The 25,656-nt window shown below is 39.4% G+C and overlaps 1 protein-coding gene and 1 long non-coding RNA gene across 2 annotated transcripts in view; one reads left to right on the top strand and one right to left on the bottom strand.

Annotated features, from left to right (window-relative positions):
• SUSD1 (sushi domain containing 1) overlaps positions 1-25,656 on the top strand; it is a 341,419-nt gene that overhangs the window by 255,930 nt on the left and 59,833 nt on the right. Inside the window, exons 14-15 of the mRNA XM_043975620.1 lie at positions 5,561-5,657; positions 12,905-13,160. Coding sequence (XP_043831555.1) covers positions 5,561-5,657; positions 12,905-13,160 — 353 coding nt within the window. The remainder of the gene's footprint in view (positions 1-5,560; positions 5,658-12,904; positions 13,161-25,656) is intronic.
• LOC122734648 lies at positions 8,689-17,013 on the bottom strand. The gene is made up of 3 exons (XR_006354070.1): positions 16,704-17,013; positions 14,181-14,234; positions 8,689-8,747 (listed from the first exon to the last, which is right to left on the bottom strand). It is a non-coding gene; the product is annotated as an uncharacterized LOC122734648 (long non-coding RNA).

Here is a 25,656-nt window from a genome sequence, read left to right as displayed (position 1 = left end):
ACAACAACAAATAACAAAAACCAAAAAACACCACCAAAACCCACCCATCATGTCCCCATTGTATTCTCTTCTCCAGGCTAAACATCCTCTTACTTCCTTCAGCTGATGCTCTCAAGGCAGGGTCTCTAGGCCCCTCACCTTCATGGTCAATCAATGTTCTGCAACTTGTCAATGTTCTTCCTTAAATGTGTCACTTAGACTTGAAAATGATACTATGGAGCAGGAGTTTTCCACCTTTTCTGTGACACAGACCCCCTTGGCATAATGGTGAAGCCCGTTTTGGAACCCTTCTCAGAATCATGTTTCCATCCAATTAAAGGAAAGGTTATGAAAATGAAGATGTACTTTTTCCCCATCTAAGTTCATGAGCCCAGTGAGCATCTGGGCACCTCAGGTTAAGAGCCGATGCTCCAGATCTTGTCTGGCCTGTACAGAGCTCAGAGGAATTCTTGATACTCTCCTCTGTTGAGGACACGTTGTCTATCACTGCAATCTAAGGACTCGTTAGCTTTTTATTTTTATTTTTTTGGCCACCAGCCCAGATAATTGGTACAAACTATGAACTAAAACTACAAACTTGAAATCCCCTAAACCCCCTAGATCTTTTCCACACATACTGTTATTTGGTTGTATTGCCCCCATTCTATGCTATGTGAAGTTTATTTTTTCTTAACTTGAGGGTGGCACATTGCATCTTACTAAATCTTCACCTTTTTAATGAAATTGTTCTACCTTATCAAGATCTTTTTGTCATTCACAGTGTTAACTGTCTCACACAGCTTCACGGTGTCTGCAAATGTGATCATCATACCATCTGTGCCTTCATCCAAGACATCAGATGTTATACATTATAGGTCCAAGGACAGATCCCACCCTCCAAAATTATAGTGACATATTAATATCTGATCTTTGTGTGCCTGAGGATTGGGAAGCTGGCTGAATAAATTGTGGCATATCAATGTAATGAGATATTATGGTGCTATAAAAAAATCACGTAAGAAAAACACAAAGACATGGGAAGTGATTCACAGTGAAGAATGCAAAAAGACTTCAACCATGTGCGTAGTAATGAGCCAACATTTTAAAAATACAGTTCTAAGATTTTACAAACCTATTCTATTTGAGAGGAGCCCTAGCACTCTGTCCACTGACTAAAGATTCATATTAAAATGTTGGAACCAGATATTCAGAAAAAAAGAAGAGTGCTTAACAGCAGGAGTGTCTGCCATGTACATCAATACATGCTTGATGAACTGAATATACTTCAAAGTCCAGTATAGAGAGTGTCCCAAAAGTTTAAAGTGCAGTGAACTCTACTAAGACTTTTGGGATACCCTATACATGTGTTATTATTATCATTCAGAATTTACTGTGAAAGGTTAAACTCACATTTTGCTCTTTCCATTTGAATACAGAATAAATAATTACAGAATTGATGTAGAAGAGACCACAAAAGTCATTTATTTAGTTTAAACGTGAACAAAGAGCACCCCCTCCTTTAATAAAAGGACAAGATTTACTCTCAAGGCATATTCTAGAGAATGTATTATCACAAGAAGTAATTTTACTAGTAGAATGAAATAGGGCTGTGGTAGAATATAAATATATAGTAAGGAATGATTTCAGTATGTTTATGATTTTCATTTGTGGGTTTTTTTTGTTTGTTTGTTTTGGTGAGGCAATTGGGGTTAAGTGACTTGCCCAGGGTCACACAGCTAGTAAGTGTCAAGTGGCCGAGGCCGGATTTGAACTCAGGTCCTCCAGACTCCAGGGCTGGTGCTCTATCCACTGCGCCACCTAGCTGCCACAGTTGTGTTTTTTAAGGCATTGAATGCAGGCACATTAATTTCAAAGGCCAGATGAAAGGTCTTTGAGCATATGTAACAAATCATACAGTTCACCTAGTGGTAAATAATGGCAGTTTTTAATTACTTCATTTTAACACAAACAAGTATACATGTGTAAGATACACCTCCCAATAATATTAATTTATGTCTACAACACAAAGTTAACAGAGAATTTAGATTTAATAGGAAATATACTTCTCATAGTGGAAGACAATCACATGATGCGTCAATCAGCAACTAGCCCTACTTACTGTTTCCTTCCTCCCTTCTGCAACCCCAAATTGTCCCTTCACCAAAGAGAAAAAAACTCCTTTCTCATAATTCCTCAGAAGGAATCAACTTAAAATATTTAATTGATTTCTCCATAAACTTTCAATTTGGTCTAATGATTACAAAGAAATTCAACATTTATACAACCCACCTTTCTGATCTATGAACAGCAAACCTTTTCTGGAAGAAGCTACCCCTGTGGATTTGTACACTTGTTCAAAGGAAGCTACTATATCTAAGAAGGCACTTTTCTCTGATTCAAAGCTAGCATTACTATTGTCCAGGAATCTCCTTTATTGAAAGGACAACGTTGCCTAAAGTGTTCTAGCACAGATTTTTAGACCAGAAACACCTCAGAATCTCTATTCCAAAGTCTACTTATATCAAAAGCCAAAATTCAACAAAATAACTGGTGGTTTTTTCCATTCAGCTAATTTCTATTTGTTAAATTTAACATTTTTGAGGGGAGTGAATCTGGGTTAAGTGACTTGCCCAGGGTCACAGAGCTAGTGTCTGAGGCTGAATATGAACTCAAGGCCTTCTGACTCCAGGGCCAGTGATCTAACTATTGCACCAGCTCACTGCCCCAAACTCAACATTTATTAATCATTAATAAAATCCATGCAATCAATGAAGTAGGGTCAAGTTCCCTATGCACCATCTGGCTGAGTGGGAAGGAACTGGTTTCTGTATATTTTCATATTTTTTTCTTATAATCTTTTACTATTTCAAACTGAGTTTCCAGTTGATGGCCCACTCTTTTTGAGCAATGTCCCACCTTCTCATTGAGTAATCTTATTAAAAATAGGAGCTTGAAAGCTTTGTGGAAGTGACTGTGATTCTTGCTCCTTTAACATTTTAAAAACAAATTTCCAGTGATATAGACCTATCCTTAAAAAAAAGCATCTGCTGCAATTCCACAAGTTATTTCGCCATTGATTACACCTACTTCCACTGATTGAATGCTGCATAAATGCCTTAAAATTTTACTGCATAGAACTAATTTTATACTCTTCTTTAAAACAATATATGAAAATGAATCTTTTAAAGATGTTTCAATGTAGTCATATCTCAAATATCAGATGTTGATACAAATCATTCCCTTTGGAAAAATTACAACTGGCTCACATTTCTTTGCCCAGTAATGAGTCAACAAGCATGTTTAAGCACCTTTTATGTGCCAAGCACTGTGCTAAGAACCGGGAGGACCACAAATTTGTATCTTATCAGGGCAACGCTATATTAGATGTTTTTAAACTAAAGAAATAGCCAGTGACCCTCACAATTCAAGAAGAGAAGAAATTGCATTTGGATTTTTAGAAATCATGTTTAGATTAAAGCTACCCACCATGCCCCTGTTTGTACAAAACTGACTAAAAGGGTCATCTGCCCCTCCTCCATTTTAAATCTTATTGAATGACAATGGACCTTTATTCAGGTCTATTTATGGTTTGTCAAACTAGAATGGGGTATCCACTCCAGTTTTCAATTTGATGTGGAGTTAAGTGTCTGTTCAAGCTGCTTTTGAATCCTAGCAAAGTAAGCTGCCACGGTACTGAGGAAAATAAGTAACTGGTTGTGCAATACTTTAACCCTGTTTTCTTCTAGAAATGTCACTTTGATAGACGCATCATTGTGTTTTTGAGCTTATTTTCCTTTATGGGCCTGGAACAGAACCTTTAACCACTTAGTCTCTAGCAAAGTGCTTATATCGCCTGATCCGAGATTCATTTCCTCTAAATCAGAGCAGTATGTGCCATATTTTCAGACCTGGTACTTCTAAATGTTTTCACAGCTATTCATGTACTTTGGATTGTTGTGCTCACAATTGCAATAAAAAAAAAAAGTTAGTATCTCCAAAAGGTGCTTTTCCCATCTTTAGCTAGCAGCTTCTGATTATCAGCATTGTAGTCAACTTCTTCATGGGGTTCTGAAGATTGCATTCTAGGACAGGTCAAGTTCCCTACGCACCATCTGGCCAAGTTGGGAGGAGCTGATTTCTGTATATTTCCATGGGTTTTTTTTTTCTTATAATCTCTTACTATTTCAAACTGAGTTTCCAGTTGATGTCCCACTCTTTTTTTTTTTTTTTGTAAGGCAATTGGGGTTAAGTGACTTGCCCAGGGTCACACAGCTAGTAAGTGTTAAGTGTCTGAGGCTGGATTCGAAATCAGGTACTCCTGAATCCAGGGCCGGTGCTCTATCCACTGTGCCACCTAGCTGCCCCCTGTCCCACTCTTTTTGAACAATGTATGCTAATAGGTTTTTAGACTCCATTTTTCTTATAAGTTCTAATTTCTCCATTACCACAGCTGGACATAGGGGCAGCTAGGTGGCGTAGTGGATAGAGCACCCGCCCTGGAGTCAGGAGTACCTGAGTTCAAATCCGGCCTCAGACACTTAACACTTACTAGCTGTGTGACCCTGGGCAAGTCATTTAACCCCCATTGCCCCGCAAAAAAAAAAAAAGAAAGAAAGAAAGAAAGAAACACCACAGCTGGACACACTGTACGTTGACCCTGACAACATGATTCCATTTTGGTATTCTTCAAGCATGAAGGACAAACAACAACAATTTTTCTGCTGTAGAACTTTTAGTTTCATTTGCCAAAATAACTGGTACAGTTTTTCCTATGTTCTCTGGCCAACCTGAAATAGTCTATCTTCAATGATTCCCCCACTCCTCTCCCCCCACACATACTCTGATACTTAGATGTGACTTATAATTTGGGTTTCCAATAGTCCAAGTCATTCTGTTAATGAGCATTTCAGATTAGTGCTAAGGCCTTGCTTTTGAGAATCTTCAGTCACCAGGATCTTTATTCCTAGGTTTTGGAGACCTTCCTTCCTTCCTTCCTTCCTTCCTTCCTTCCTTCCTTCCTTCCTTCCTTCCTTCCTTCCTTCCTTCCTTCCTTCCTTCCTTCCTTCCTTCCTTCCTTCCTTCCTTCCTTCCTTCCTTCCTTCCTTCCTTCCTTCCTTCCTTCCTTCCTTCCTTCCTTCCTTCCTTCCTTCCTTCCTTCCTTCCTTCCTTCCTCCCTCCCTCCCTCCCTTCCTCCCTCCCTTCCTCCCTCCCTCCCTCCCTCCCTCCCTCCCTCCCTCCCTCCCCCCCTCCCTCCCTCCTATCACTATCTTTCCTTGTCTTCTCCTCTTCCTTTGGAAAGGAAAACAAAATTCTCATAACAGATTTGTCAAGGAAAACCAATTTAAATGTTAATTGTGTCCAAAAGGGTCTCGTGCACCTCTGTCGGGAAGTGAGGAAGTTTTTCTCTGTATCAAAATAGAAAGAAAAAAAAAAACTTCTCTAAATTTTCCTTTTTTTTTTTTTTTTTACAACTCCCAACTGTTTCTAGTTCTTTGGTCTGGTTCTAACCAAACAAATCTAATCTCTTTTCCAGTGAAAGCCCTTTTATAAACACATGATTTCTTTCACTTGTTTATTTCAGAGCCTCCCATTCCAGACATAGAATTTATTGCAGTACAAGATGGTCCTTTACCACCTCTGAGTCTGTGGAAAGCAGAGAACAGAAATGGACCCATCAGGTCAGTAACTATGGCTTTTGCAAAGGTGCAAAATTACTGCTCTTAATCTGCTAGTACAATTGTTGTGTTAGGTTGAGTTAGATTTTTTTGGTCCCCCAAGGATCTCCTCATACTTATGCACAGTTTATATGTTTGTCAGATGGTGTGGCAAGTATATTTATTTGGAGCAATTGGCTGAAGTGGTTAGAGAATGGTACTAATGATAATTAAATGCAACAATTCCCTTTTTGGTTTCATGGCCCTTAACCCCAATGGTCTTCTACCATGATAGAATGCTTGGCCAAGTATGCTTAGTCGAAAGGGATGAGGCCATAAACAAAACAAAACAAAACAAAATAAAAAAAACCCACCTGTAGATAACTCATTGTAAAAGATGGCTACTGGAAAATCAGCCAAGAAAGCGTGGTGGGTAAGCAGCATGATTTCACATGGCAAGAAGTGTGCATAAAATGTATCTGTTTAGATTTGCAAGCTGTTTTCAACATGGTTCATCTCCATCCTGTGGTGTAATACAATGATGCACTCTGAGAAAACAATTTAGAGAATGAATTCCAGTCTCCAGAAAGGGCTGCAGATGATATATTACATGTTTAGGACAAGGCATCTGGGCACCCCGGGCAAAGTTCTGAAATTGTACAGGATCCTGTGTTACTGTCCAGGAGAAGCTTTGAGCCTTCATTCTAATGCTTCCCATTTATTTGACTTATCATAGAATAAATATCTAGGGGCCATGTGAATGTGAAGTTCTTGACATTAAGGATATGTTCATTTATAGAAGATAATATTAAAACGTTTCCCCTATTGCACCCTATAAGATACTGAAGTCTCAGTAACTGCCTATAGCAGCTACCTTCCTGACACATAAGATTCACTTATCTGAGGGAATCCTTAATTGTCTTTTTCTTTTTTTAAGTGAGGCAATTGGGGTTAAGTGACTTGCCCAGGGTCACACAGCTAGTAAGTGTTAAGTGTCTGAGGCCGGATTTGAACTCAGGTACTCCTGACTCCAGGGCCGGTGCTCTATCCACTGAGCCACCTAGCTGCCCCTATCTTTTTTTTTAATGAAAGAACTCTGGATTTAAGAGACTGTAGTTTTAATTCTAGACAGTCCTTCCAGTGTTACTCATCGTCCCAAACCATCTCTCTCTCCACCTTGCTCTCCCTCAATGGTACCTTTCCCAATCCTCTAAGGACTTTTCAGTTCCTTTTTAGGTTCTGAATTCCTCAAATAGAATATAAGCTGCTTGATGGCAGGAACTGCCTTTCTTTTTGTTTGTATTTCGTATCCAGTACATTTTGTTCAGTCACGTCTTAGTCTTTGTGACCCCATTTGGGGTTTTCTTGGCAAAGATACTGGTTTGCCATTTCTTTCTCCAGTGGATAAGGCAAATGGGGGCAGCTAGGTGGAGCAGTGGATAGAGTGCTAGCCCAGGAGTCAATAGGACCTGAGTTAAAATCTTACTGCAGACACTTACTAGTTGTGTGATCCTGGGCAAGTCACTTAACCCCAATTCTAAACACCCAGAGTCATCTCCAGTTGTCCTGATGTATATATTGCCACTGAACCCAGATTTCTCTGGAGGATAGAGTGAAGTTGGTGACTTTGTCCAGCCCTCCCTCACTTAAAACCCAATTCCAGGGGCAGCTAGGTGGCGCAGTGGATAGAGCACCGGCCCTGGATTCAGGAGTACCTGAGTTCAAATCCGGCCTCAGACACTTAACACTTACTAGTTGTGTGACCTTGGGCAAGTCACTTAACCCTAATTGCCTCACTAAAAAAAGAAAAAAAAAAGAAAAAAAACCCAATTCGGTACAAGTCATGACATCACCCCAATATCATGGTCCTCTTTGAGAATGAAGGACAAACAATAAACAAATTCCTTGGGAAATAATTCTTGTTATTAAATGTTTATATCAGTTCCCTATGTATCTTGGCTATCAGACCTTTATCAGAAAATGTTGTTGAAAGTGTCATATTCACAGCCTGTATGCTTCTATGTAAGAGAGAAGCCTACAAAACTCCCATGTGACCCAATCTAGACGAAAATGTAATAAAGAAAAATGTTTAATAAAATAAATAAAAATATCATATAACATATATGATGTTAAATTTGGGATTTTCCAAGTCAATATTCTTCCCATAGGGCTCTTTTTTAAATGAGTTTGACACCACTGATCTAGTTCAGTCTCATTTTACATCTTGAGAAACTGAGGCTTAAGGTTTAAATGACTTACCCAAGGTCATAAGTGGAAGACTGGGGTTACGAACCAAGATCCTAAGATTCCAGTTTTTCCTCTGTGCCACATTACCTCTTGGACTTAGAGATGCATATATTTCATGCTTTCCTACTAGTCTGCAAACAGCCTGCATCCAAAGAGGTTTTGAATAAACTTTTGCAGTCAGTGTTAAACTTGTATTTCATGAGAGGAATCGTGTAGTAATGGATTGAGAGCTAGATTCAGAGGAAAGGAGACCTAAGTTCAAGTATTGCCTTTAAGACATACTATGTGGTACTGAGCAAATCACTTAATCACTCATTGCCCCTGAATACTAAGTTGTCTAAAAGTTATGGACCAGCTTTTTGGTACAAGAGCTCCTTATACTCATGAAATCACGTTAGGTTAAAAAAAAAAACAATCAGGTTGTCTATCCCAAAGGAGAGAGATCCCTGACATCATCCTGGCCAAGGCAATTCTTATTTTACTGTCCAATTGCCAAGTTCCTGAAAGGCATTTTAAATGGGTGGCCAAGAAGAATTCAGAGGTGTGGGGTGGGGGGTGATGGGTGGGGATAGGGGATTATGACATCACAATGTAAAGGGGAAATAAAAGTTTGCAGGTACTAATATGTCCCATTTGAGCCAAATGATTGCTTATTATGCCAGTTACAATAAAAAAAGATGACAGCTAAGAGCTTTTGCCTTTTTGCCTTCTGGTACTTTATTAAGATGAAGTAGAGGGGGCAGCTAGGTGGCACAATGGATAAAGCACTGGCCCTGGATTCAGGAGTACCCGAGTTCAAATCCAACCTCAGACACTTGACACTTACTAGCTGTGTGACTCTGGGCAAGTCACTTAACCCCCATTGCCCTGCAAAAAAAAAAAAAAAAAAAGATGAAGTAGAACATGTGACCAGTGATGGGAGCCTGAAGAAGAGGTAGAATAAAAACCAAATGGCATGGTAGATGGATTGTTGGATTTGGAGTCAGAAAGACCTGAATTTTAAAAAAAAGAAAAAAAGAAAGACCTGAATTTGAATCTTATCTCAGACACTTAGTAGCTATGCCAACTCCGGGCAAGTCACTTCATCTCCGACTGCCTAAGTTTCCTTATTTATAAAATGGGGGTGATGGGGGTAGCTAGGTGGCGCAGTGGATAGAGCACTGGCCCTGGATTCAGGAGGACTTGAGTTCAAATATGCCCTCAGACACTTGACACTTATTAGCTGTGTGACCCTGGGCAAGTCACTTAATCCCCATTGCCACACCCCCCCAAAAAACGGGGATGATAATAGTACCTACCCTGAAGGGTTGTTTTGAAGATCAAATAAGATTAGTGCTTTGCAAACTTTAAAACACTCTTTAAGTGCTGACTGTTATTATGATTAAAGGCAGCTGCTTCGCTTTACCAGGCGGAAGAAGGTATCTTCCCTCTGACTGGCACTGCCTGCCCTGGGAGAATGATGGTCAATATCCTGGTACGTGGCTGACAGAAGGACATTTTCCATAGTTTACACAGTAGAAGCAAGTGCAATGCCAGGTTGTATAAAGGATGGAAAACTGGGACTTGGAGTCAGGAAAAGACCCAATTTCAAATCCTACCTCTTATACCCACCTTATGATCCTAGGCCTTGGTTTCCTCATTTGTAAAAGCTATGTTTTGGGGCAGCTAGGTGGCGCAGTGGATAAAGCACTGGCCTTGGATTCAGGAGGACCTGAGTTCAAATCCAGCCTCAGACAATTGACACTAGCTGTGTGACCCTGGGCAAGTCACTTAACCCTCATTGCCCCACAAAATAAAACCAAACAAAAATAATAGCTTTTGGGGCAGCTAGGTGGTGCAGTGGATAAGGCACTGGCCTCGGATTCAAGAGGACCTGAGTTCAAATCCGGCCTCAGACACTTGACACTAGCTGTGTGACCCTGGGCAAGTCACTTAACCCTCATTGCCCCGCAAAAAAAAAAAGAGAGAGAGAGAGAGAGAAAAGCTATGTTTTTTATTAGTACTGATGTATGGCTGAGAGCTGGACTAGAAGGAAAGCTGAGCGCCTCAGATGCTTTCCAATTGTGATCCTGGAGGAAGAGATTTTTTTTTTTTTTGCATGGGGCAATGAGGGTTAAGTAACTTGCCCAGGCTCACACAGCTAGTAAGTGTCAAGTGTCTGAGGCTGGATTTGAACTCAGGAACTTCTGAATCCAGGGCCAGTGCTTTAGCCACTGTGCCACCTAGCTGTCCCTGAGGAGGAGACTTTTGAGAGTCCCTTAGACAGCAAGGTCAAATCACTCAATACTTAAAGAAATTAACTCAGGCTATTCACCTGAAGCTAAAGCTTAAATACTTTGGCCACATAATGAGAAGATGGGACTCATCAGAAAAGTCTCTGATGTTGAGAAAGATTGAAGGCAAAAGGAAAAGGGGGTGAGAAAAGATGAAGTTGATTCATAGTATCATGGAAACAATGAATGTGAATTTGGACAAACTTTGAGAGATAGTAGAGGATGGCAGGGGCTGGCATGCTCTAGTCCATGGGGTCACAAAGAGTTGGACATGATGGAATGACTGAAAAACAACAATAACGAAAATAGGGATAATGATGGCACCTACCTCAGTGTCATTGTGGGGCTCATGGACATGCAAAGCTCTTTGTAAACCAAGATGCCAGTAATGCTTTGTGCTTTTCCATTCTCTTCTCCCTGCCCCTACCCCTTAATTTTTTTTTTTGAATTCTGGTTTTATAGAGATCTATGATTATGTAGTGTGGTGATTTAAAAAGTTCCGAGAGACATCGTTTCTGGGTAATTTAATCATTTTATTAATAAGGGCAGCACAATTAATAAAAGGGTGGTCATTTGGACATCTGTCTTAGACCAAAGACCCCTCATGGCAGTAGGTTCACAGTTTATGTGCCCTTCAAGGAGTAGGTGTTACTGAGGGGTGGCAATCAACTCTGATTGGTCAACAAGTAATAAGAAAATGAATATTACAGTGAGAGGTTGGGCTATAGTACAGTGGGTAAGTGACTTGGGTCACCCAAATCTTGGTCAAAGAGTCATCAGTTTCCATATCACCTGTCTGACAAAAGGAAGAATCAACACTTCCCAGACATATCCGAACAAACATAATGATCAGGAATACACATATTAGCCCAAACTTAGAATTTCTTTTACTGTCTGATTAAATCTTGACCTGGGTAAGCCTCTGATTAAAATTTTCCATACTGGGTGATTTCTGAATAAGGAAGTAGAAAAGGGGGAAAAACTTTGGTCCTAATACAGTAGTTATTAATAATAGTAAAGAAATACTAATTTCTCACAGTAGTAAATACTCACTAAAGGCCAATATTTTTGTTTTCTTTTTCTGGTTTATCAATTAGAACTACAGAGCAGATCTGTATATAAAATGCAGATTTTACTAATATAATCCATAGGAATGGTTTATGAGGAACATTTTTTATAAATGTGTTTTACCCTTTTATACGTTGTACTTTGGAATGTTGCGTAACTATCAGTTCTTATTATAGTGTACCTTTATATGGTACTTCATAGTTACAAATAGTTTCCTTAGATGATCACAAAAACTAGGAGGCAGACAGCAGAAGTGTCATTATTCCTATTTTTACACTGAAGGAAGCTGAGGTTCAAAGGGAGTCATCCAAGGTCATTCAACCAATAAATAGCAGAGCTAAAGCCCAGGTGTTATGGTTTCAGCTCCAGGGCTCTTTTTGAATTTTCACAGGCTTAATGAGTTTTGAAAATCACTACATTCTTATAAAAAACAAATGTACCCTACACATCTGGAGCTAATTTCAACCTTGTGCTTCTCATTTTTATTGATATTGAGATTTTTATCTGTACTTCCTGCTGGTAGCTTTTCTATTAGCTTGTTGTATAAAGAATTAATTCTCATAGCTAAATAGGATATTAAAAACATTGTGTCTGCTTGTAGGTATTTTGTAGTGTCTACAATTAAAGCAAGAATTGTTTTGTCCCATAAGTCATATAAATTACATAAATATGACGTTTTACCTCTAGATTTTTTTCCCCATCAAAGGGGATGTCATTTGGCTTTATATTGCTCCCATTCCTACTCTTTCCTTTTTGAAAAGAATTTGGACAGAATTTAGTAGATAATCAGAAATTAGCATGCTGGGGGAGGAGATGGGGTTTTTATACCTGTGTTTTCACAGGTGGTTGAAACTCTGGGTATAGAAACTCCTCTTGGAAGGTTGCTTATAGAGGTTAAATGACTTGTCTATAGGCACAAAATCAGAGGTAAGACTTGAACACAAATTCTACTGACTCTAAGGTCAGACTTCTGTTCACTATATATATTCTGTTCATTTAGAGATCATACTGCGATCTCTTTTGAGAGCCCATGTGATTCATTAGTTCCTTTTTGAAGAGTTTAGAAATTAGCTGCCCTTCTTAAATGTAAGACAGAATAAAGAACATGAATTTGACATCAGAAGATTTGGATTTGAATCCCATTTGTGCTAGATAAACTTTGACAAGTCAATTAACCCCTCTGGACCTTAGTTTCTTCTTTCATAAAATGAGGAAATTGAATTTGTGATCTCAAAGATCTATTTCTTCTCTCATTCTTATGATTGCCTATCCTCAAGTAATTACAGTGTATTTTTTTTTTAAAACAGCACTTTTCTCTCTGACCACATGAAACATTAAATCAACTTTAGAACACAAGGGACACTTGTTGAAGGTCAAAATATTTATTTTCTTATTTTAATATTGTTGGCATCTGCAGAGCAGATCACTGACTATGAAGGAGGTTCACGTTGGATGATACAAGTGCAAAAATCCAATTTTTAATGTGAAAATACACAAATGAGTTCATAAAACTCTCCCAGTATTTGAGATCAGAATTGATGGATTTCTGTTCACAATTTGGTATGAATATTATGTACTGTTTTCAGAAATAATGCCTGGATTTTCTGATCCCCAGAAATATGCTCAGTCTAGTAAGACCAGATGGGTCTTTGATCTGATGTGTACTTTTCTGTTTAATTTTAGTTCCTATCAAGTGTTGGTGCTGCCCTTGGCTCTCCAAAGCAAGTTTCCCTGTGATTCTATACAGGATACCACTTTCTTTAGCAATGACTCAAGTACCAAGGGATATGTGGCTGCAGAATTCCTGGCCAAAGACATCCCTGATGTCCGAGAAATCTCCCTTGGAGACAGACTGTACTATGGGAAGTTTTACAATGCACCCTTGAAACCAAGAAATGATTACTGCATTATATTGCGGATCACCAGTGAATGGAATCAGGTACATCCAGAGTCCTTGAAAATTATGATTTTATTCCCATGAGATCTAAACTATTTGAGATTGGGAGGGGGGGGGTCGGGGGATGATTAAACTTCATTGTTATCTTTTGTTTTTATATTACCTTCATTGCTGAATATAGCCCTCACCTCTAACCAGCAAACTATCTTTCACAAAAAACAGTTTAGCAAAATTAACAAAAATTTCAACTGAATTTGACAGTATACACAATGTTCCACACTATTAGTCAACCACTTCTTCAAAGAAGGGAGGTGCATTTTTTTCATATCTTCTTGTGGGATGTTTGGTCATTATTGTAGTGTTGTTTTGCTTATGTTTTTCTTTCCATTTACACTTTCCACTAACATATAGCCACTTGCTTGGTCCTGCTCTTCAATTCTAGTTCTTTGCTATGACATAAAGTATTACTCTAAATATTTTATGGGCCTTTGTTTGACCTCTTTGGGGTATATGCCTAGGAGTCTCAGTCAAAGGTAATGGATATTTTAATCATTTTACTAAAGCTTTGGATTTTTAAGAAAGTAATTTGCCTCTCAGTTGTCTGAGATGGACATCTTAGTCAATAACCACTGTAATTTTCTGAAACATGTTCAGTCTTTGAGTTTCATGTAGGCTCTGACTTGGATATGTATCCTCGCATTTTGTCTACTGTGGGAATCTTTGAAGTTTTAGAATTCATCTATTTATAATCCCTTCATTTTTGTAATGAAGGAAACTGAGGTGAAGGGAAGTTCAGTAGTTTGCCTCAGGCTACATGATTGTTTTGTGGTGTAGCCAAAGCTTGAGTCTAGGTCTTCTGATGCCTATTCCAATGTTCTTTGAAATTCCTAGGAGCTGTAATGATCATTGAGATTTTACTTTGCATGACCCAGGAGAGCTCATAGGACTTAAAGAGATTCTCTTCCTTCCCAAATGAAAATGTTCTTCTCAACACTCCCATTCCATCCCATCAATCCATCTTTATTGAGGCAGTCAAAAACGGAAAAGCATGTAAATACTTACTTCCTTGTAGTTACTAGGTCTCTTATCTTCCTCCTGGCTGTACTGCTGTCTACCCTTGAACAAGGAGAGAGGGGATAAAAGAAAATTAACTGCCCACAAGTGTCTCCATTTTCCTCTTCCTTTTCAGCTTTATTTAATCATTTGTCTTCCTATCAGACTGAGGACTAAGAATGGATTGTATGAATTCATGTCCTAAAGGTCAGAGGAAGCCAAGACAGACAAACAGTATAGACAAAAGGTTTAAATGTTGTTCTCGTTTAGTCATTTTTCAGTTGTTTCCAACTCTTTGTGACTCCATTTGGGGTTTTCTTGGCAAAGATACTGGAGTGGTTTGCCATTTCCTTCTCCAGTTTATTTTACAGATGAGGAAACTGAGGCAAACAGGGTTAAGTGATTTGTCCAGAGTCACGTAGCTAGTAAGTGTCTGAGGCCAGATTTGAACTCAGGAAGATGTGTTTTCCTGACTCCTGGTCAAGTACTCTATGCACTATGGTGCCACCTAGCTGCCCCACCCATCTAGCTGCTCCTCATTATACAATATAGAGGATGTAATGAAGCCTTTTATCCTATGAGCTTTTCATTTGATGCTGTGGATAAAGTTGTCATCCTAGTGAATCCAAGTTCCCCACCCAGAAAGCCATAAGAAGATAAGAACACAAGATTGAACACTTCTGTACACTGCCCATTTATGGGGCTTGGGCTCAGTGTGGAAAGAGTACTTGTCATAATGACTCTATTATGGTCAGCCTTACTGCTTAGCCTGGGAATGAAGAGTCAAATGGGTTCATCTGTTATAGGGTCTTTATTGGGCAATGTGGTTGACAGGCATACGCTGGGATCTTAGATTTAGAGCTCAAAGTGATGCCAGAGGATATGTAGTCCAACCCCCTCATATCACAGAGAAGACATTTTACCTAAGACTCAAAGGGGACCCAAGGTCACACAGGTAGTAGAGCCGAAATTCAGACTGAAGTCCTCTGGCATCAGGTCCAATACTCTTTATATGACACCATGCTGCCTCCCTAAGAAATTTGGTAGCCATTGGTTATAATATCATGTTCAGAAATGCCTTTTGCCTTGTAGCATCAGAGGCCTGGGACACGAAATATCCAAGATTTGAATTTGTCAAAGAGAGCTGGACTCTTTTTCCAAACCCCAGACCTCTGGGGTTTTAAAGTTGAGCCGAGAACTGAAGGAATTGAGAGTACAAGTGGTACTTTCATCAGCAATGCCAAAGGAATGTCAGGCATTTAGAAGAGAACTTAAATTTGAGAAGTGAGCAATTTGATATGAAGACAGTGGGAGAACAGGATGTAGTGTGGCTTTCTGAACCATTGCTTCATATACAGGAAATGTTGGGGGCCTGGAAAAAGATGAGGTACATCCAGGAAGCACTGAGGAAAGAACTTAGCAGCTGGGATAAGAGAGAAGCTTCACTACACCCTCCATCCAGGCAGAGGGCCTGATAACTCTCACCTTCTTGAAATTTGGAAAGGGGCATTGGAGAGGAAGAAGTGTTTTGTGAATCTCTGATTTTCTTTCTTCCACCAATTCCAGATCTAGAGTGGATCTAAATTTCTGTCTAGGCCTTGGAGATATGCTAGTGGTTGATCTGCAAGGGCCAACCAAAGATCCTTTAGTTTATCCTTGGAGGATGGTAGCAAGCAGCTCTTACTTCACTTTCCACCAGGGAAGAGAGCAAGTTTTCAGCTACTTAGTCTTTCATATGCATGTTCAGTTTTGGCTCATCAGCAAATTTAAAAGGCTTTTTGTCACCACACAGTAAGCTGACAGGAAATAGAAAATACATATGCATGCTGATGAGAAAGAGGGAAGGCAAGGCCCCTTCTTATACAAACAAGGAATTCATCATACTTTCAGAGAATTCCAAGAGAAAGGTTCTCATGGACTCTTCCCTAAGCACTTTCATGATCTCATAGTTAACCATTCTGAGTGAAATTTTCCCTGTTAGTCCAGGTTGTGAGACTGGGGAATTGTTTAAACTCCCTGGGTCTTCATCTGCTCATCTCTAAAGGAAGGTTGCAGTAGGTTTTGGCTACTGTTTTTTGGATTAAAAAAAAAAGACATTTGCTTTTTTTGGCTCATTTTTGTGGAAAAGATGATCATGATATTTTTTAGGAACAGAAGCCAGAAAACTGGGAGAATCAAAGGTAAAGCCTTCCTATCTGGTTAAAATAATAAGTGAGAATCCAGAAGAGAAAGAAGTATCCAGAGTGTGGGATTATGAGATTTTGCACAAAGAAACGCATTGGTTTATTATAAGTCAATCATTTCAGACAAAACTTAGTGCCAAGAACTTATCTATTAGCCAGGTCAGATTCATTACGTGTAAGTGTCTGGAGCTTCAAGAAAAATCAGATAAAGTAAAAGTCAGTGACTGACATAAGTAGGGATGATTATGAAAAAATGATGTGGAATCTTTCCCCATATTCTTTAAGCCCTAATCCCCCCCCTCCCCCGTTGCACCAAACCACCCCTTGATTCTTAGGAAATGACACTTACTTCCCCAGGAGGACTGAAGTCATGACGTCCGGTAACATGAGTTCTCACAACTCTGGGATTACTGAAAATCAAAACTAAAAAAAAAAAAAAAATCTGGCCACAACACGACACACCAGTGTGAAGCAACTGGCTTCTATTATGAAATCCTGGCTGACCTGCAGCTCTGTCTCTCCCCTCCACTCCACTCACTCCACATCAGAATTTTTCCTAGGTCATTACCTCGTCTCTCCTCCTTCCCTCCTAAGTGCTAAATTCAGTGACCTACATTCTGCTCATGTCATTCTGCCTCAGTCATAACTGACATTTTCCAACCACCTCCTCCTCCTTTCAGAAATATTCTTGTCCCTCATCCTCCATGATGGGGCACTCTCCTCTTTCTCCTCTTATCCCTGTGACTGCGCCTTCTGTGGATCTGTTATGGGCTCCCCTTCCTTCTGCCTCAGAACTGCAAATGTTCCCTAATGTCTTATCTCTGACTCCTGCTCTCCTGATAATTGGCTCCCAGCCTAGTCCACTATTTTGGGAGCAACTCCAGCCTTGCTTCACTCTCCTCCTGACTTGACTCCCCAGCCTTCCCCCTACTCTTCAGCAGTTGCCTTGCCTTCACATGGGTACCGTTTCCCTCCAACTGTCCCAGCTCTTCTTTCTGTTATCTTTCCCTCTTCTCCAATTAAAATATAAGCTTCTTTTGAGTAGGGACTATCTTACTTGTATTTGTATCATTCTGACCCTTACCCCCCTAATACTTTACTTGGCAGAAAATGCTTAATTAATAGTTAATAAATTACATATAATTAATACATTAATCTAATTAATGAATTAGAATTCTATCTGTTCATTTCGGTCATGTCTGACTTTTCATGAGCCCATTTGGAGTTTTCCTGTCAAAGGTACTGGAGTGGTTTGCCATTTCCTTCTGCAGCTCATTTTACGAATGAGATAACTGAGGCAAACAGGATTAAGTGACTTGCCCAGGATCACACAGCCAGTAAGTTTCTGGAGTCAGATTTGAACTCGGGGTGATGAGTCTTCCTGTCTCCAAGGCCAGCTGCCCAGTATTCTATCTACCTAGACATTTTTTAGCCCTCTCTCCCATATTCTTCCATATTCTCATTCATCCCCACAGCTCATTTTCCTATCCAATTTCTACTTATAGAAATCCCTCAAAGCCTTTGAGACCCGATAGAGTACTAACTACACCCCATAACCATCCCAGCTGCTAATGCTATTTTTCCTTAGAAGTATTACCATAAGGGGCAGCTAGATGGCGCAGTGGATAGAGCACCGGCCCTGAAGTCAGGAGTACCTGAGTTCAAATCCGGCCTCAGACACTTAACACTTACTAGCTGTGTGACCCTGGGCAAGTCACTTAACCCCAATTGCCTCACTAAAAAAAAAAAAAAAAAGAAGTACTACCATAGCACTTTGTACCTCTCTCATAGAAGGAAAGGGAAAGGAATAAACATTCACATTAGCAGCTACTCTGTGCCAGGCACTGTGCTAAGTGCTTTCCAAATATTATCTCATTTGATCTTCACAATAACTCTTTGAGGCAGGTGCTATAATATTCCCATTTTACAGTTGAGGAAACTGGCATAAAGGTTAAATGACTTAGCCAGGGTCACACAGCTAATAAGTGTCTGAGGTAGGATTTCAACTCAGGTTTTCCTGATTCCAGGCTGTGTTCTGTCCAATGAGTCACCTGTCTTAATTTAGCAGATCTTTGTGTTATATTTATTTGTATACATGTCTTTATATGAACAGGATCAAAGCGTTTACAGATTGTCTTCAGTTCTTCCTTTTGTGATGTTCTGGCTTAGCCCAGATTCACATGAACTCTTTACCAGACTCATTTTCCCCTCAACGTCTTTTCACTATTTTGTGGGGCAAAACGTCACATCATCTTTTAACTTCCTCTGTAGCATTTTTCAAATGAGCAAATACTCTAAACTGATGGGTGCTACTCTTGACTTCTTGTTTCACTACTTGTCGAAGAGATCAGGAATTAGCCAGTGCAAGGCCATTTCTGGACTGTTGGGGCCTGCGAAGAGCAGATTCAGTTAAACACATCTAAGGGATTATGATAGAGTCAGTCATTGTCTTAACTTTTAACCATTTCCTGTTTTTCTGCATATTTAGGATGATCCTAGATCCTCATCTTTATCTCTTTTTCTAATTGGGTATTGATTGTGACCTTTGATCTAGCCGGTCTAACCCACATTAACATTTCCTGCCTATTAGGTTATAGTTGTGTGTGTGCATATATGTATGTATGTATGCATGTGATATTGTTCAGTTCCCCACAAAAGTCTTTTTACAGAACCCTTATTTCTCAAAGGTTATTCTAGCAAAACACAAGTTCTTGTGAGTTCTTCCAAACCAGAAATGCTTCAGGTATGATGCTGGTGATATTGCATACAGAGTGCTCAGCCTCTTTGCTTCAAGATCCAGTGCCTTTTCAATCTCTTCTCTTTTTTCCCTTCCTCTCATCTTCCCCTGGGTAATCTCTTTCTGAAACAAGAAAACGAGCCCCCATACAGATAATCAAATCTTATGTGCCATCTATTACAAAGGATAACAAAGTAGAGTTCTATGAAGAACTTGATGAGATTTTCCATATCAAGTTCATGTATGCTTTAATATTCCAATGGCTTCAGTGCAAAGTTAGTCATGGGACTAGATTTTTAAAAAATGCCTCAGGAGTTGTGGTTTAAAAAAATCAAATAAATGCAAAAGTTGAAATATAGATAATCAAAGAATAGATAAAGCTAAAAACAAACAACCCATTGAGTTGGTACATCAACTGGGGGTGGTTGTTTGAAAAGACTAATAAAACATAAAAAAAAATCCTTAGCTAATTTGATTTTTTTAAAATAATGGAAAACCAAATAATCAGCATCAAAATTTAAACAGCAGAATTTATAACCAATGAAAATAATGGAAATCATTAGAAACTATTTTGTCCAATTATGTGCTGGCAAAATTGCTATCTTAAATGAATTAGGTAAATATTTAGAAAATATAAAATACCTAGGAAAAGAGAATGAAAAATAGAAAATGTAAACAACACAGCCTTAGAAAAGGAAATTGACAAACTGTAAATTCACAAAGGAAAAGATTATAGGCCCAGATGGATTTACAAATGAATTCTATCAAACATTCAAAGAATAATTCACTGTAGTTTGCAAAAATAAAGAACACATTCTACCAGACCTTTTTATTAGACAAATTTTATTCTTATACTAGAACTAGATGGAGATAAAGCAGAGAAAGGAGACTATAGATGTATTTCTAATGAATATGTATGCAAAAATGTTGGATAAAATATTAGCAATGAGGATTCAGAAACACTGAAAAATTTATTCACATTAATGATGTTGGCTTTATAGTAGGAATGCAGGGTTGGCTCACTGTTAGGAAAATAATGGGGCAGCTAGGTGGCAAAGTGGATAAAGCACTGGCCCTGGATTCAGGAGGACCTGAGTTCAAATCCAGCCTCAGACACTTGACACTTACTAGTTGTGTAACCCTGGGCAAGTCACTTAACCCCCATTGCCCAGCAAAAAAAAAAGAAAGAGAAAGGAAAATAATAAGAATAATTGATCATATTAACGATACAACTAATACAATCATTGATGGCATCAAGTGATAAAATAAAACACTTATTTCTGTTAAAAATCAAACAGGCATTTTTAAACACTTGGTATGTGTCACGTACTGGGTAGGCACAAGAGAAACAAATACAAGGAATGAAACAATTTTTGCCTTCAAAGAGAGCGCAGGTAACAGAGGAGTTAACAAGTACATATATAAACATATTAAGAAATGTAAAATAGGGGGCAACTAGACGGCGCAGTGGATAAAGTTCCAACCCTGTATTCAGGAGGACCTGAGTTCAAATATGGCCTCAGACACTTGACACTTACTAGCTTGTGACCCTGGGCAAGTCACTTAACTCTCATTGCCCTGCAACCAACCAATCAACCAACCAACCAACCAACAAAAAGAAATGTGAAATAAACCCATGGAAATTAAATAGAAGTTAAATACAATTAAAAAGAAGTACACATATAACTATATTAAGAACAAATGCAAAATAAATACATAGAAATTAAATATAAGTGCAACACAATTGGAAAAGGTGTGTGTGTGTGGGATTAGAAAAGGCCTCATGTAGAGCTTTATCTTGAAGGAAAAGAAGAATCCTTTGAAGCAAATGTGAGGAGAGTATGTATTCCAGCCACATAGCTGGACAGTGCAAAGGCATGGTGATGAGAGATGGAGAGCTTGTGTGTGGGGAACAGTAAAAATCAATGTGTCAGAATGTAAGAAAGGGAGTGATGTATAGTGAACCCGTAGAGGTAGGTGTGGAGCAGATTGTGATGAGCTTTAAAAGTTAAAAAGGATGCTTGGGGGCGGGGCAGCTAGGTGGTACAGTGGATAGAGCACTGGCCTTGGAGTCAGGAGGACCTGAGTTCAAATCCAGCCTCAGACACTTGACACTAGCTAGTTGTGTGACCTTGGGCAAGTCACTTAACCCAAATTGCCTCACCTTAAAAAAAAAGATTAAAAAACAAAAAAAAAAGATACTATAGGGAGCCACTGGAGTTTACTGAGTGGGGCTGGAGCTTAAGGAAAACCATTGGTTGATGGAATGGAATAGGGAGGGATTTGTGGTGGGGAGGCCAATTATAAGGTAATTGGCATAGTCTGGGCAAGAGATAAGAACTTAGACTAAGGTGGTGAGAAGAGAAAAGGAGTCAGATGCGAGAGATATTGTAAAGATAGAAACAACAAGGTTTGGCAACTGATTGAATATAAGAAATGAGGGAGAGTGAGCAGATGAGTGTTATCACTGAAGTTATGAACTTGGGAGACTAGAAGAATGGTATTACTTTGCATAGAATAGGGAAGTGTGGAAGAACAGTGGGTATTTTGAAAGTGGGGCAGAGGAAATTTTTTGAGTTTTTTGGACAGGTTAAATTTGAGATGTTTCTGGGATATCCAGTTTGAAATGTCTAATAGATAATTGGTGTTGTGAATCTGAAACTCTAGGGAGACCTTGGGGCTGTATGTATAGTTCTGGGAAGTATCTATATGGAAATGATAATTAAACCCTGGGGAATTGATGAGGTCATCAAGAGAAGAAGGTAGAGGATGGAACCTTGTGGAACCCCCACAGTTAGTGTTCATGATGATGAGCCAGCAAAGGTTAGAAATGGTTAGACAGTTAAGAAGAAAAAACAGGAGAGAGTAGTATGAAACCCACAAAGGAGAAAATGTCTACGAGAAGAATATGATTAGCAAAGACAAATGCAGCAGAGAGGTCAAGAAGGCTAAGGACTAAGAAAAGACCATCAGATTTGTCAAGTAAGAGAATGTTGGATCTTTAGAAAGAATAGTTTCACCTGAGTGATGAGATTGGAAGCCAGATAGCAAAATGTTGAGGAGTGAGGAAGAGAAGAACTGTAGGTAAGAAGCATAGAAAACTTTTTCAAGGAGTTTGGCTGAGAAAGGGAGGAGGTGAGATATAAAATGATAGTTTTGAGGGACAGCACAATCTAGTGAAGGGTTTTTTAAAGGATGGGAGAAACTTGGGTATATTTGAAAGTAGTAGGGAAGGAAGCAATCAGTCAAAAAAGCATTTATCAAGTACTTTCTTTTTTTTTAGAATTTTATTTTCCAAATTACCTGTAAAAGCAAATTTTGACATCATTTTTTTAAAACTTTGTGGCAGGCACTGAACTAAGTTCTGGAGAGCAGTGGTCTCTGCTGAAATGGAGAGATTGAAGGGTCAGTCTTCTAGAGAAGACAGAAAGGGATGGAATCAGGAGTATATGTAAGAGGGCCTGACCTTGAAGAAAAGAAGGGTCACCTCATTATTAGAAATTGGAGGAATGTAGGAGAGCGGGGTTGATGTTAAGGGATTTTGAGAAGAGAAGGGGAGAAATAAGAGGTAATGGTTAATGGGCTCAATTTTCTTCAGTAAAGTAAGAGCTGAGGACCTCAGCTGACATGGTGGAGGGAGAAGAAATCATGGGAGACTCAAGGAGAGAAGAGAAAGTTGAGAATACATTTGGGGGTTTGTGAGCTATTGAATGGATCAAAGGAAAAATAAAATGATTGTCTTGCTACAGTGAGATGGTGAGAATCATACAAGGCTGGGATTTGGCAAGTGATGACTAATGATAGGACAGAAGTGTAAGGGGTGAAAGAATGAAGACTGTAGAATGGAATTGAGGAACTCTAGAACCAAGACTAGGAAGGAAGGAAGTGAAGTCAGAACAGGGGAGTGGCCTGAGAATATTCTGAGTGGGGCAAGGATTGGAGATCTCTATGAAGGTGAAAGGCTAGGCTCAGATTTCTCATTAAGAAGTCCTAGAAGAGCCCAGTTCTCCTCCCTACAGAGTTTTTAAAGGTCACCAGAAGGAACAATGGCAAAGAAACCAAAGAAAATCCTAATAAGCCCTTCTATTCAGTTCAGAACCATCTAAGAAGACCCCCAGAAGCCTACAGATAGTCTGAATGGACATAGACTGGAGAAGGAGGCTTAAGCTACTTTGCTAGGGAAGCCCACAAGAGAGTCAGAGCAGGAGACTGGGACAATTCCTGATAGCAGAATTCAGCGGCTCCATGTTGAACACCCAGATCTCGGGAAGGGAGAGGGCAGGAAACATACGCACAACACATATTCTGACTTGGGGCAAGTTACTTCGCTCAGATTCAGTTTCCTCATGCGTAAATTGGGATGGACTAGATCAGTGGTGTCAAACAGGGGCAGCAAATCTGTACATAAGGATCCCTGCCAAATGCCAGTCTTAGGAATGCTGCAGGCAGCCCATTTGACACTTCTAAGACTAGATAATGAGTACTGGATTTGGAATTAGAGTACCAGGGTTTGAATCCTGCCTCAGTGAGTTACCATTTGTGTGCCCCTGGTCAAGTCACTGAACTTCTCTGTTCCTTCTAACCAGGCCCTGGGCCTGGAGTTAGGAAGACCTACGTTCAAAAGTAGCCTCAGACACTTACTAGCTGTGTGACCCTGGGCAAGTCACTTAACCTCTGACTCAGTTTTCTCCACTGTAAAACGGGTTAATAACAGCCCTTACCTCCCATGGCTGTTGGGGACATCAAATGAAATCATATTTGTAAAAGTGCTTAGCACAATGCCAGGCACATAGTAAGCACTTAATAAATGCTTATTTCCTTCCTTTCCCCTTCTTTAACATTTTTTTTATTCTATGGAGATCATAGTGTTGGCTATCTGCTGGCCGCTAGGCCATCCTTCCTTGTTTCTCAAGGAATCTAGCACCTCTCTTATCATTTTCTTTCTTCCCTAATTTCTGCCTTTCAAAGGTCATGTTGATGTTCCCTCAAACTTCCCAGGTCCTCAGTTTCCTCAAGTCTTATGACATTCTCCTCTCTGCCTGAACAGTGAACAAGGATAATTACCCCAGATCTCACTATTACGCACAAGTGTTTCACTTCCTTGGTCTAAAAAAACCCCAAACACAACCTGGGATGTTTCTTTAACCAACCATAAACTCATCATTTCATCTTTCTCTATGCCTCAGCCCTTCTTTACATTGGAGTAGGGAATAGAGCTGGAGGGGAGAGAAAGAATAACTGTAGTTCAAGATCTGATAGTTTCCTATTTTAACTAATATTCTCCTTAACTCTGGCTAAACTCTGTTATTTCTTTTGTTTTCCTACACCAACAAGCATTTATTATTTTTTGCATGAAACTGCAATTAAATGTAAATAAAGTTATTATATAACTCCCCCCACCCCCCACCTTTCTTTCTTCCCTTTCTTAACCCCCCCCCCATGGCTACCCTTATACACAAATAGGAGTATGTATGAAAATCATTCCCTATGTACTTCTCTCGATGCAGGTAGTGTCTTCCTTCATATGTCCTTTGTAGTTCATTTGCTATTTAGAATAATCAAAATGACTTAGTTGCTCAAAGTTGTTTTTTAAATGATGTTGCTGTTATTGTATACAACATTTTCTTGGTTCTGCTCATTTCACTCTTCAGTATTTCGTGCAAGTTTATCTATGTTTTGGCATCTGATACCATCATCATTATCAAACTTATCATTTCTTACAGAATAGTAGTATTCTATCACAATCATATACCACAAATTATTCAGCCATTCTCTAATTGGCAGTCTTCCCCACAATTTCCAGTTCTTTGCTACCACAAAGACAGCTGTTATATATATTATAGAACATACAGATTCTTTTCCTTTTTCCTTTATCATCTTTGGAAATGGACCTAGTAGTGGTATCTGTTATTTCTACTAGGTAGAAGGGCTGCAGACAACTGTGAGGCTTTCTGGAATTGGTCGCCTAGGTAGAAGATCATAATTTTTGAAATAGAAAGGAGCTTAGAGTCCATATAATTCGACCCAGTTATTTCACAAATGGACAAATGAAGCTGAGTTTGTCATTTTCCCAAAGTCACACAAGTGGGGCAGCTAGGTGGCGCAGTGGATAGAGCACTGGCTCTGGATTCAGGAGGACCTGAGTTCAAATCCATCCTCAGACACTTGACACTTACTAGCTGTGTGACCCTGAGCAAGTCACTTAACCCTCATTGCCCTGCAAAAGGGAAGAAAAAAAAAAGCTGCCAAAGTCACACAAGTGACTTTGGGATTTGAACCCAGGGCCTCCTTACCCCATCCCCCATGCTGCAAATGATGAAACCTCAAAGACGTTAAGTGAATTGTCCAAGGACACACAGGTGCTGGGGTATCAGATGCCAAGATTTGAATCCAGACTCTCAGTCTGACACATTTCCACCATACCATGGGTCTGGCTTTAATGACTATATGGAGGTACATGTATCCATGATCACATTCATATATTGAGGGATTGTATAGCCCCTTGTTAAACCTCTCAATTCCAGGGTAACAGGTATAATGTGATGATAATTTCTGGGGATGATGA

Source organism: Dromiciops gliroides, chromosome 1 (genome assembly GCF_019393635.1).
Source record: "Dromiciops gliroides isolate mDroGli1 chromosome 1, mDroGli1.pri, whole genome shotgun sequence".
NCBI lineage: Eukaryota > Metazoa > Chordata > Mammalia > Microbiotheria > Microbiotheriidae > Dromiciops > Dromiciops gliroides.
Note: the sequence above shows the minus strand (reverse complement) of the source record. Positions and strands in the feature narration are given on the sequence as shown.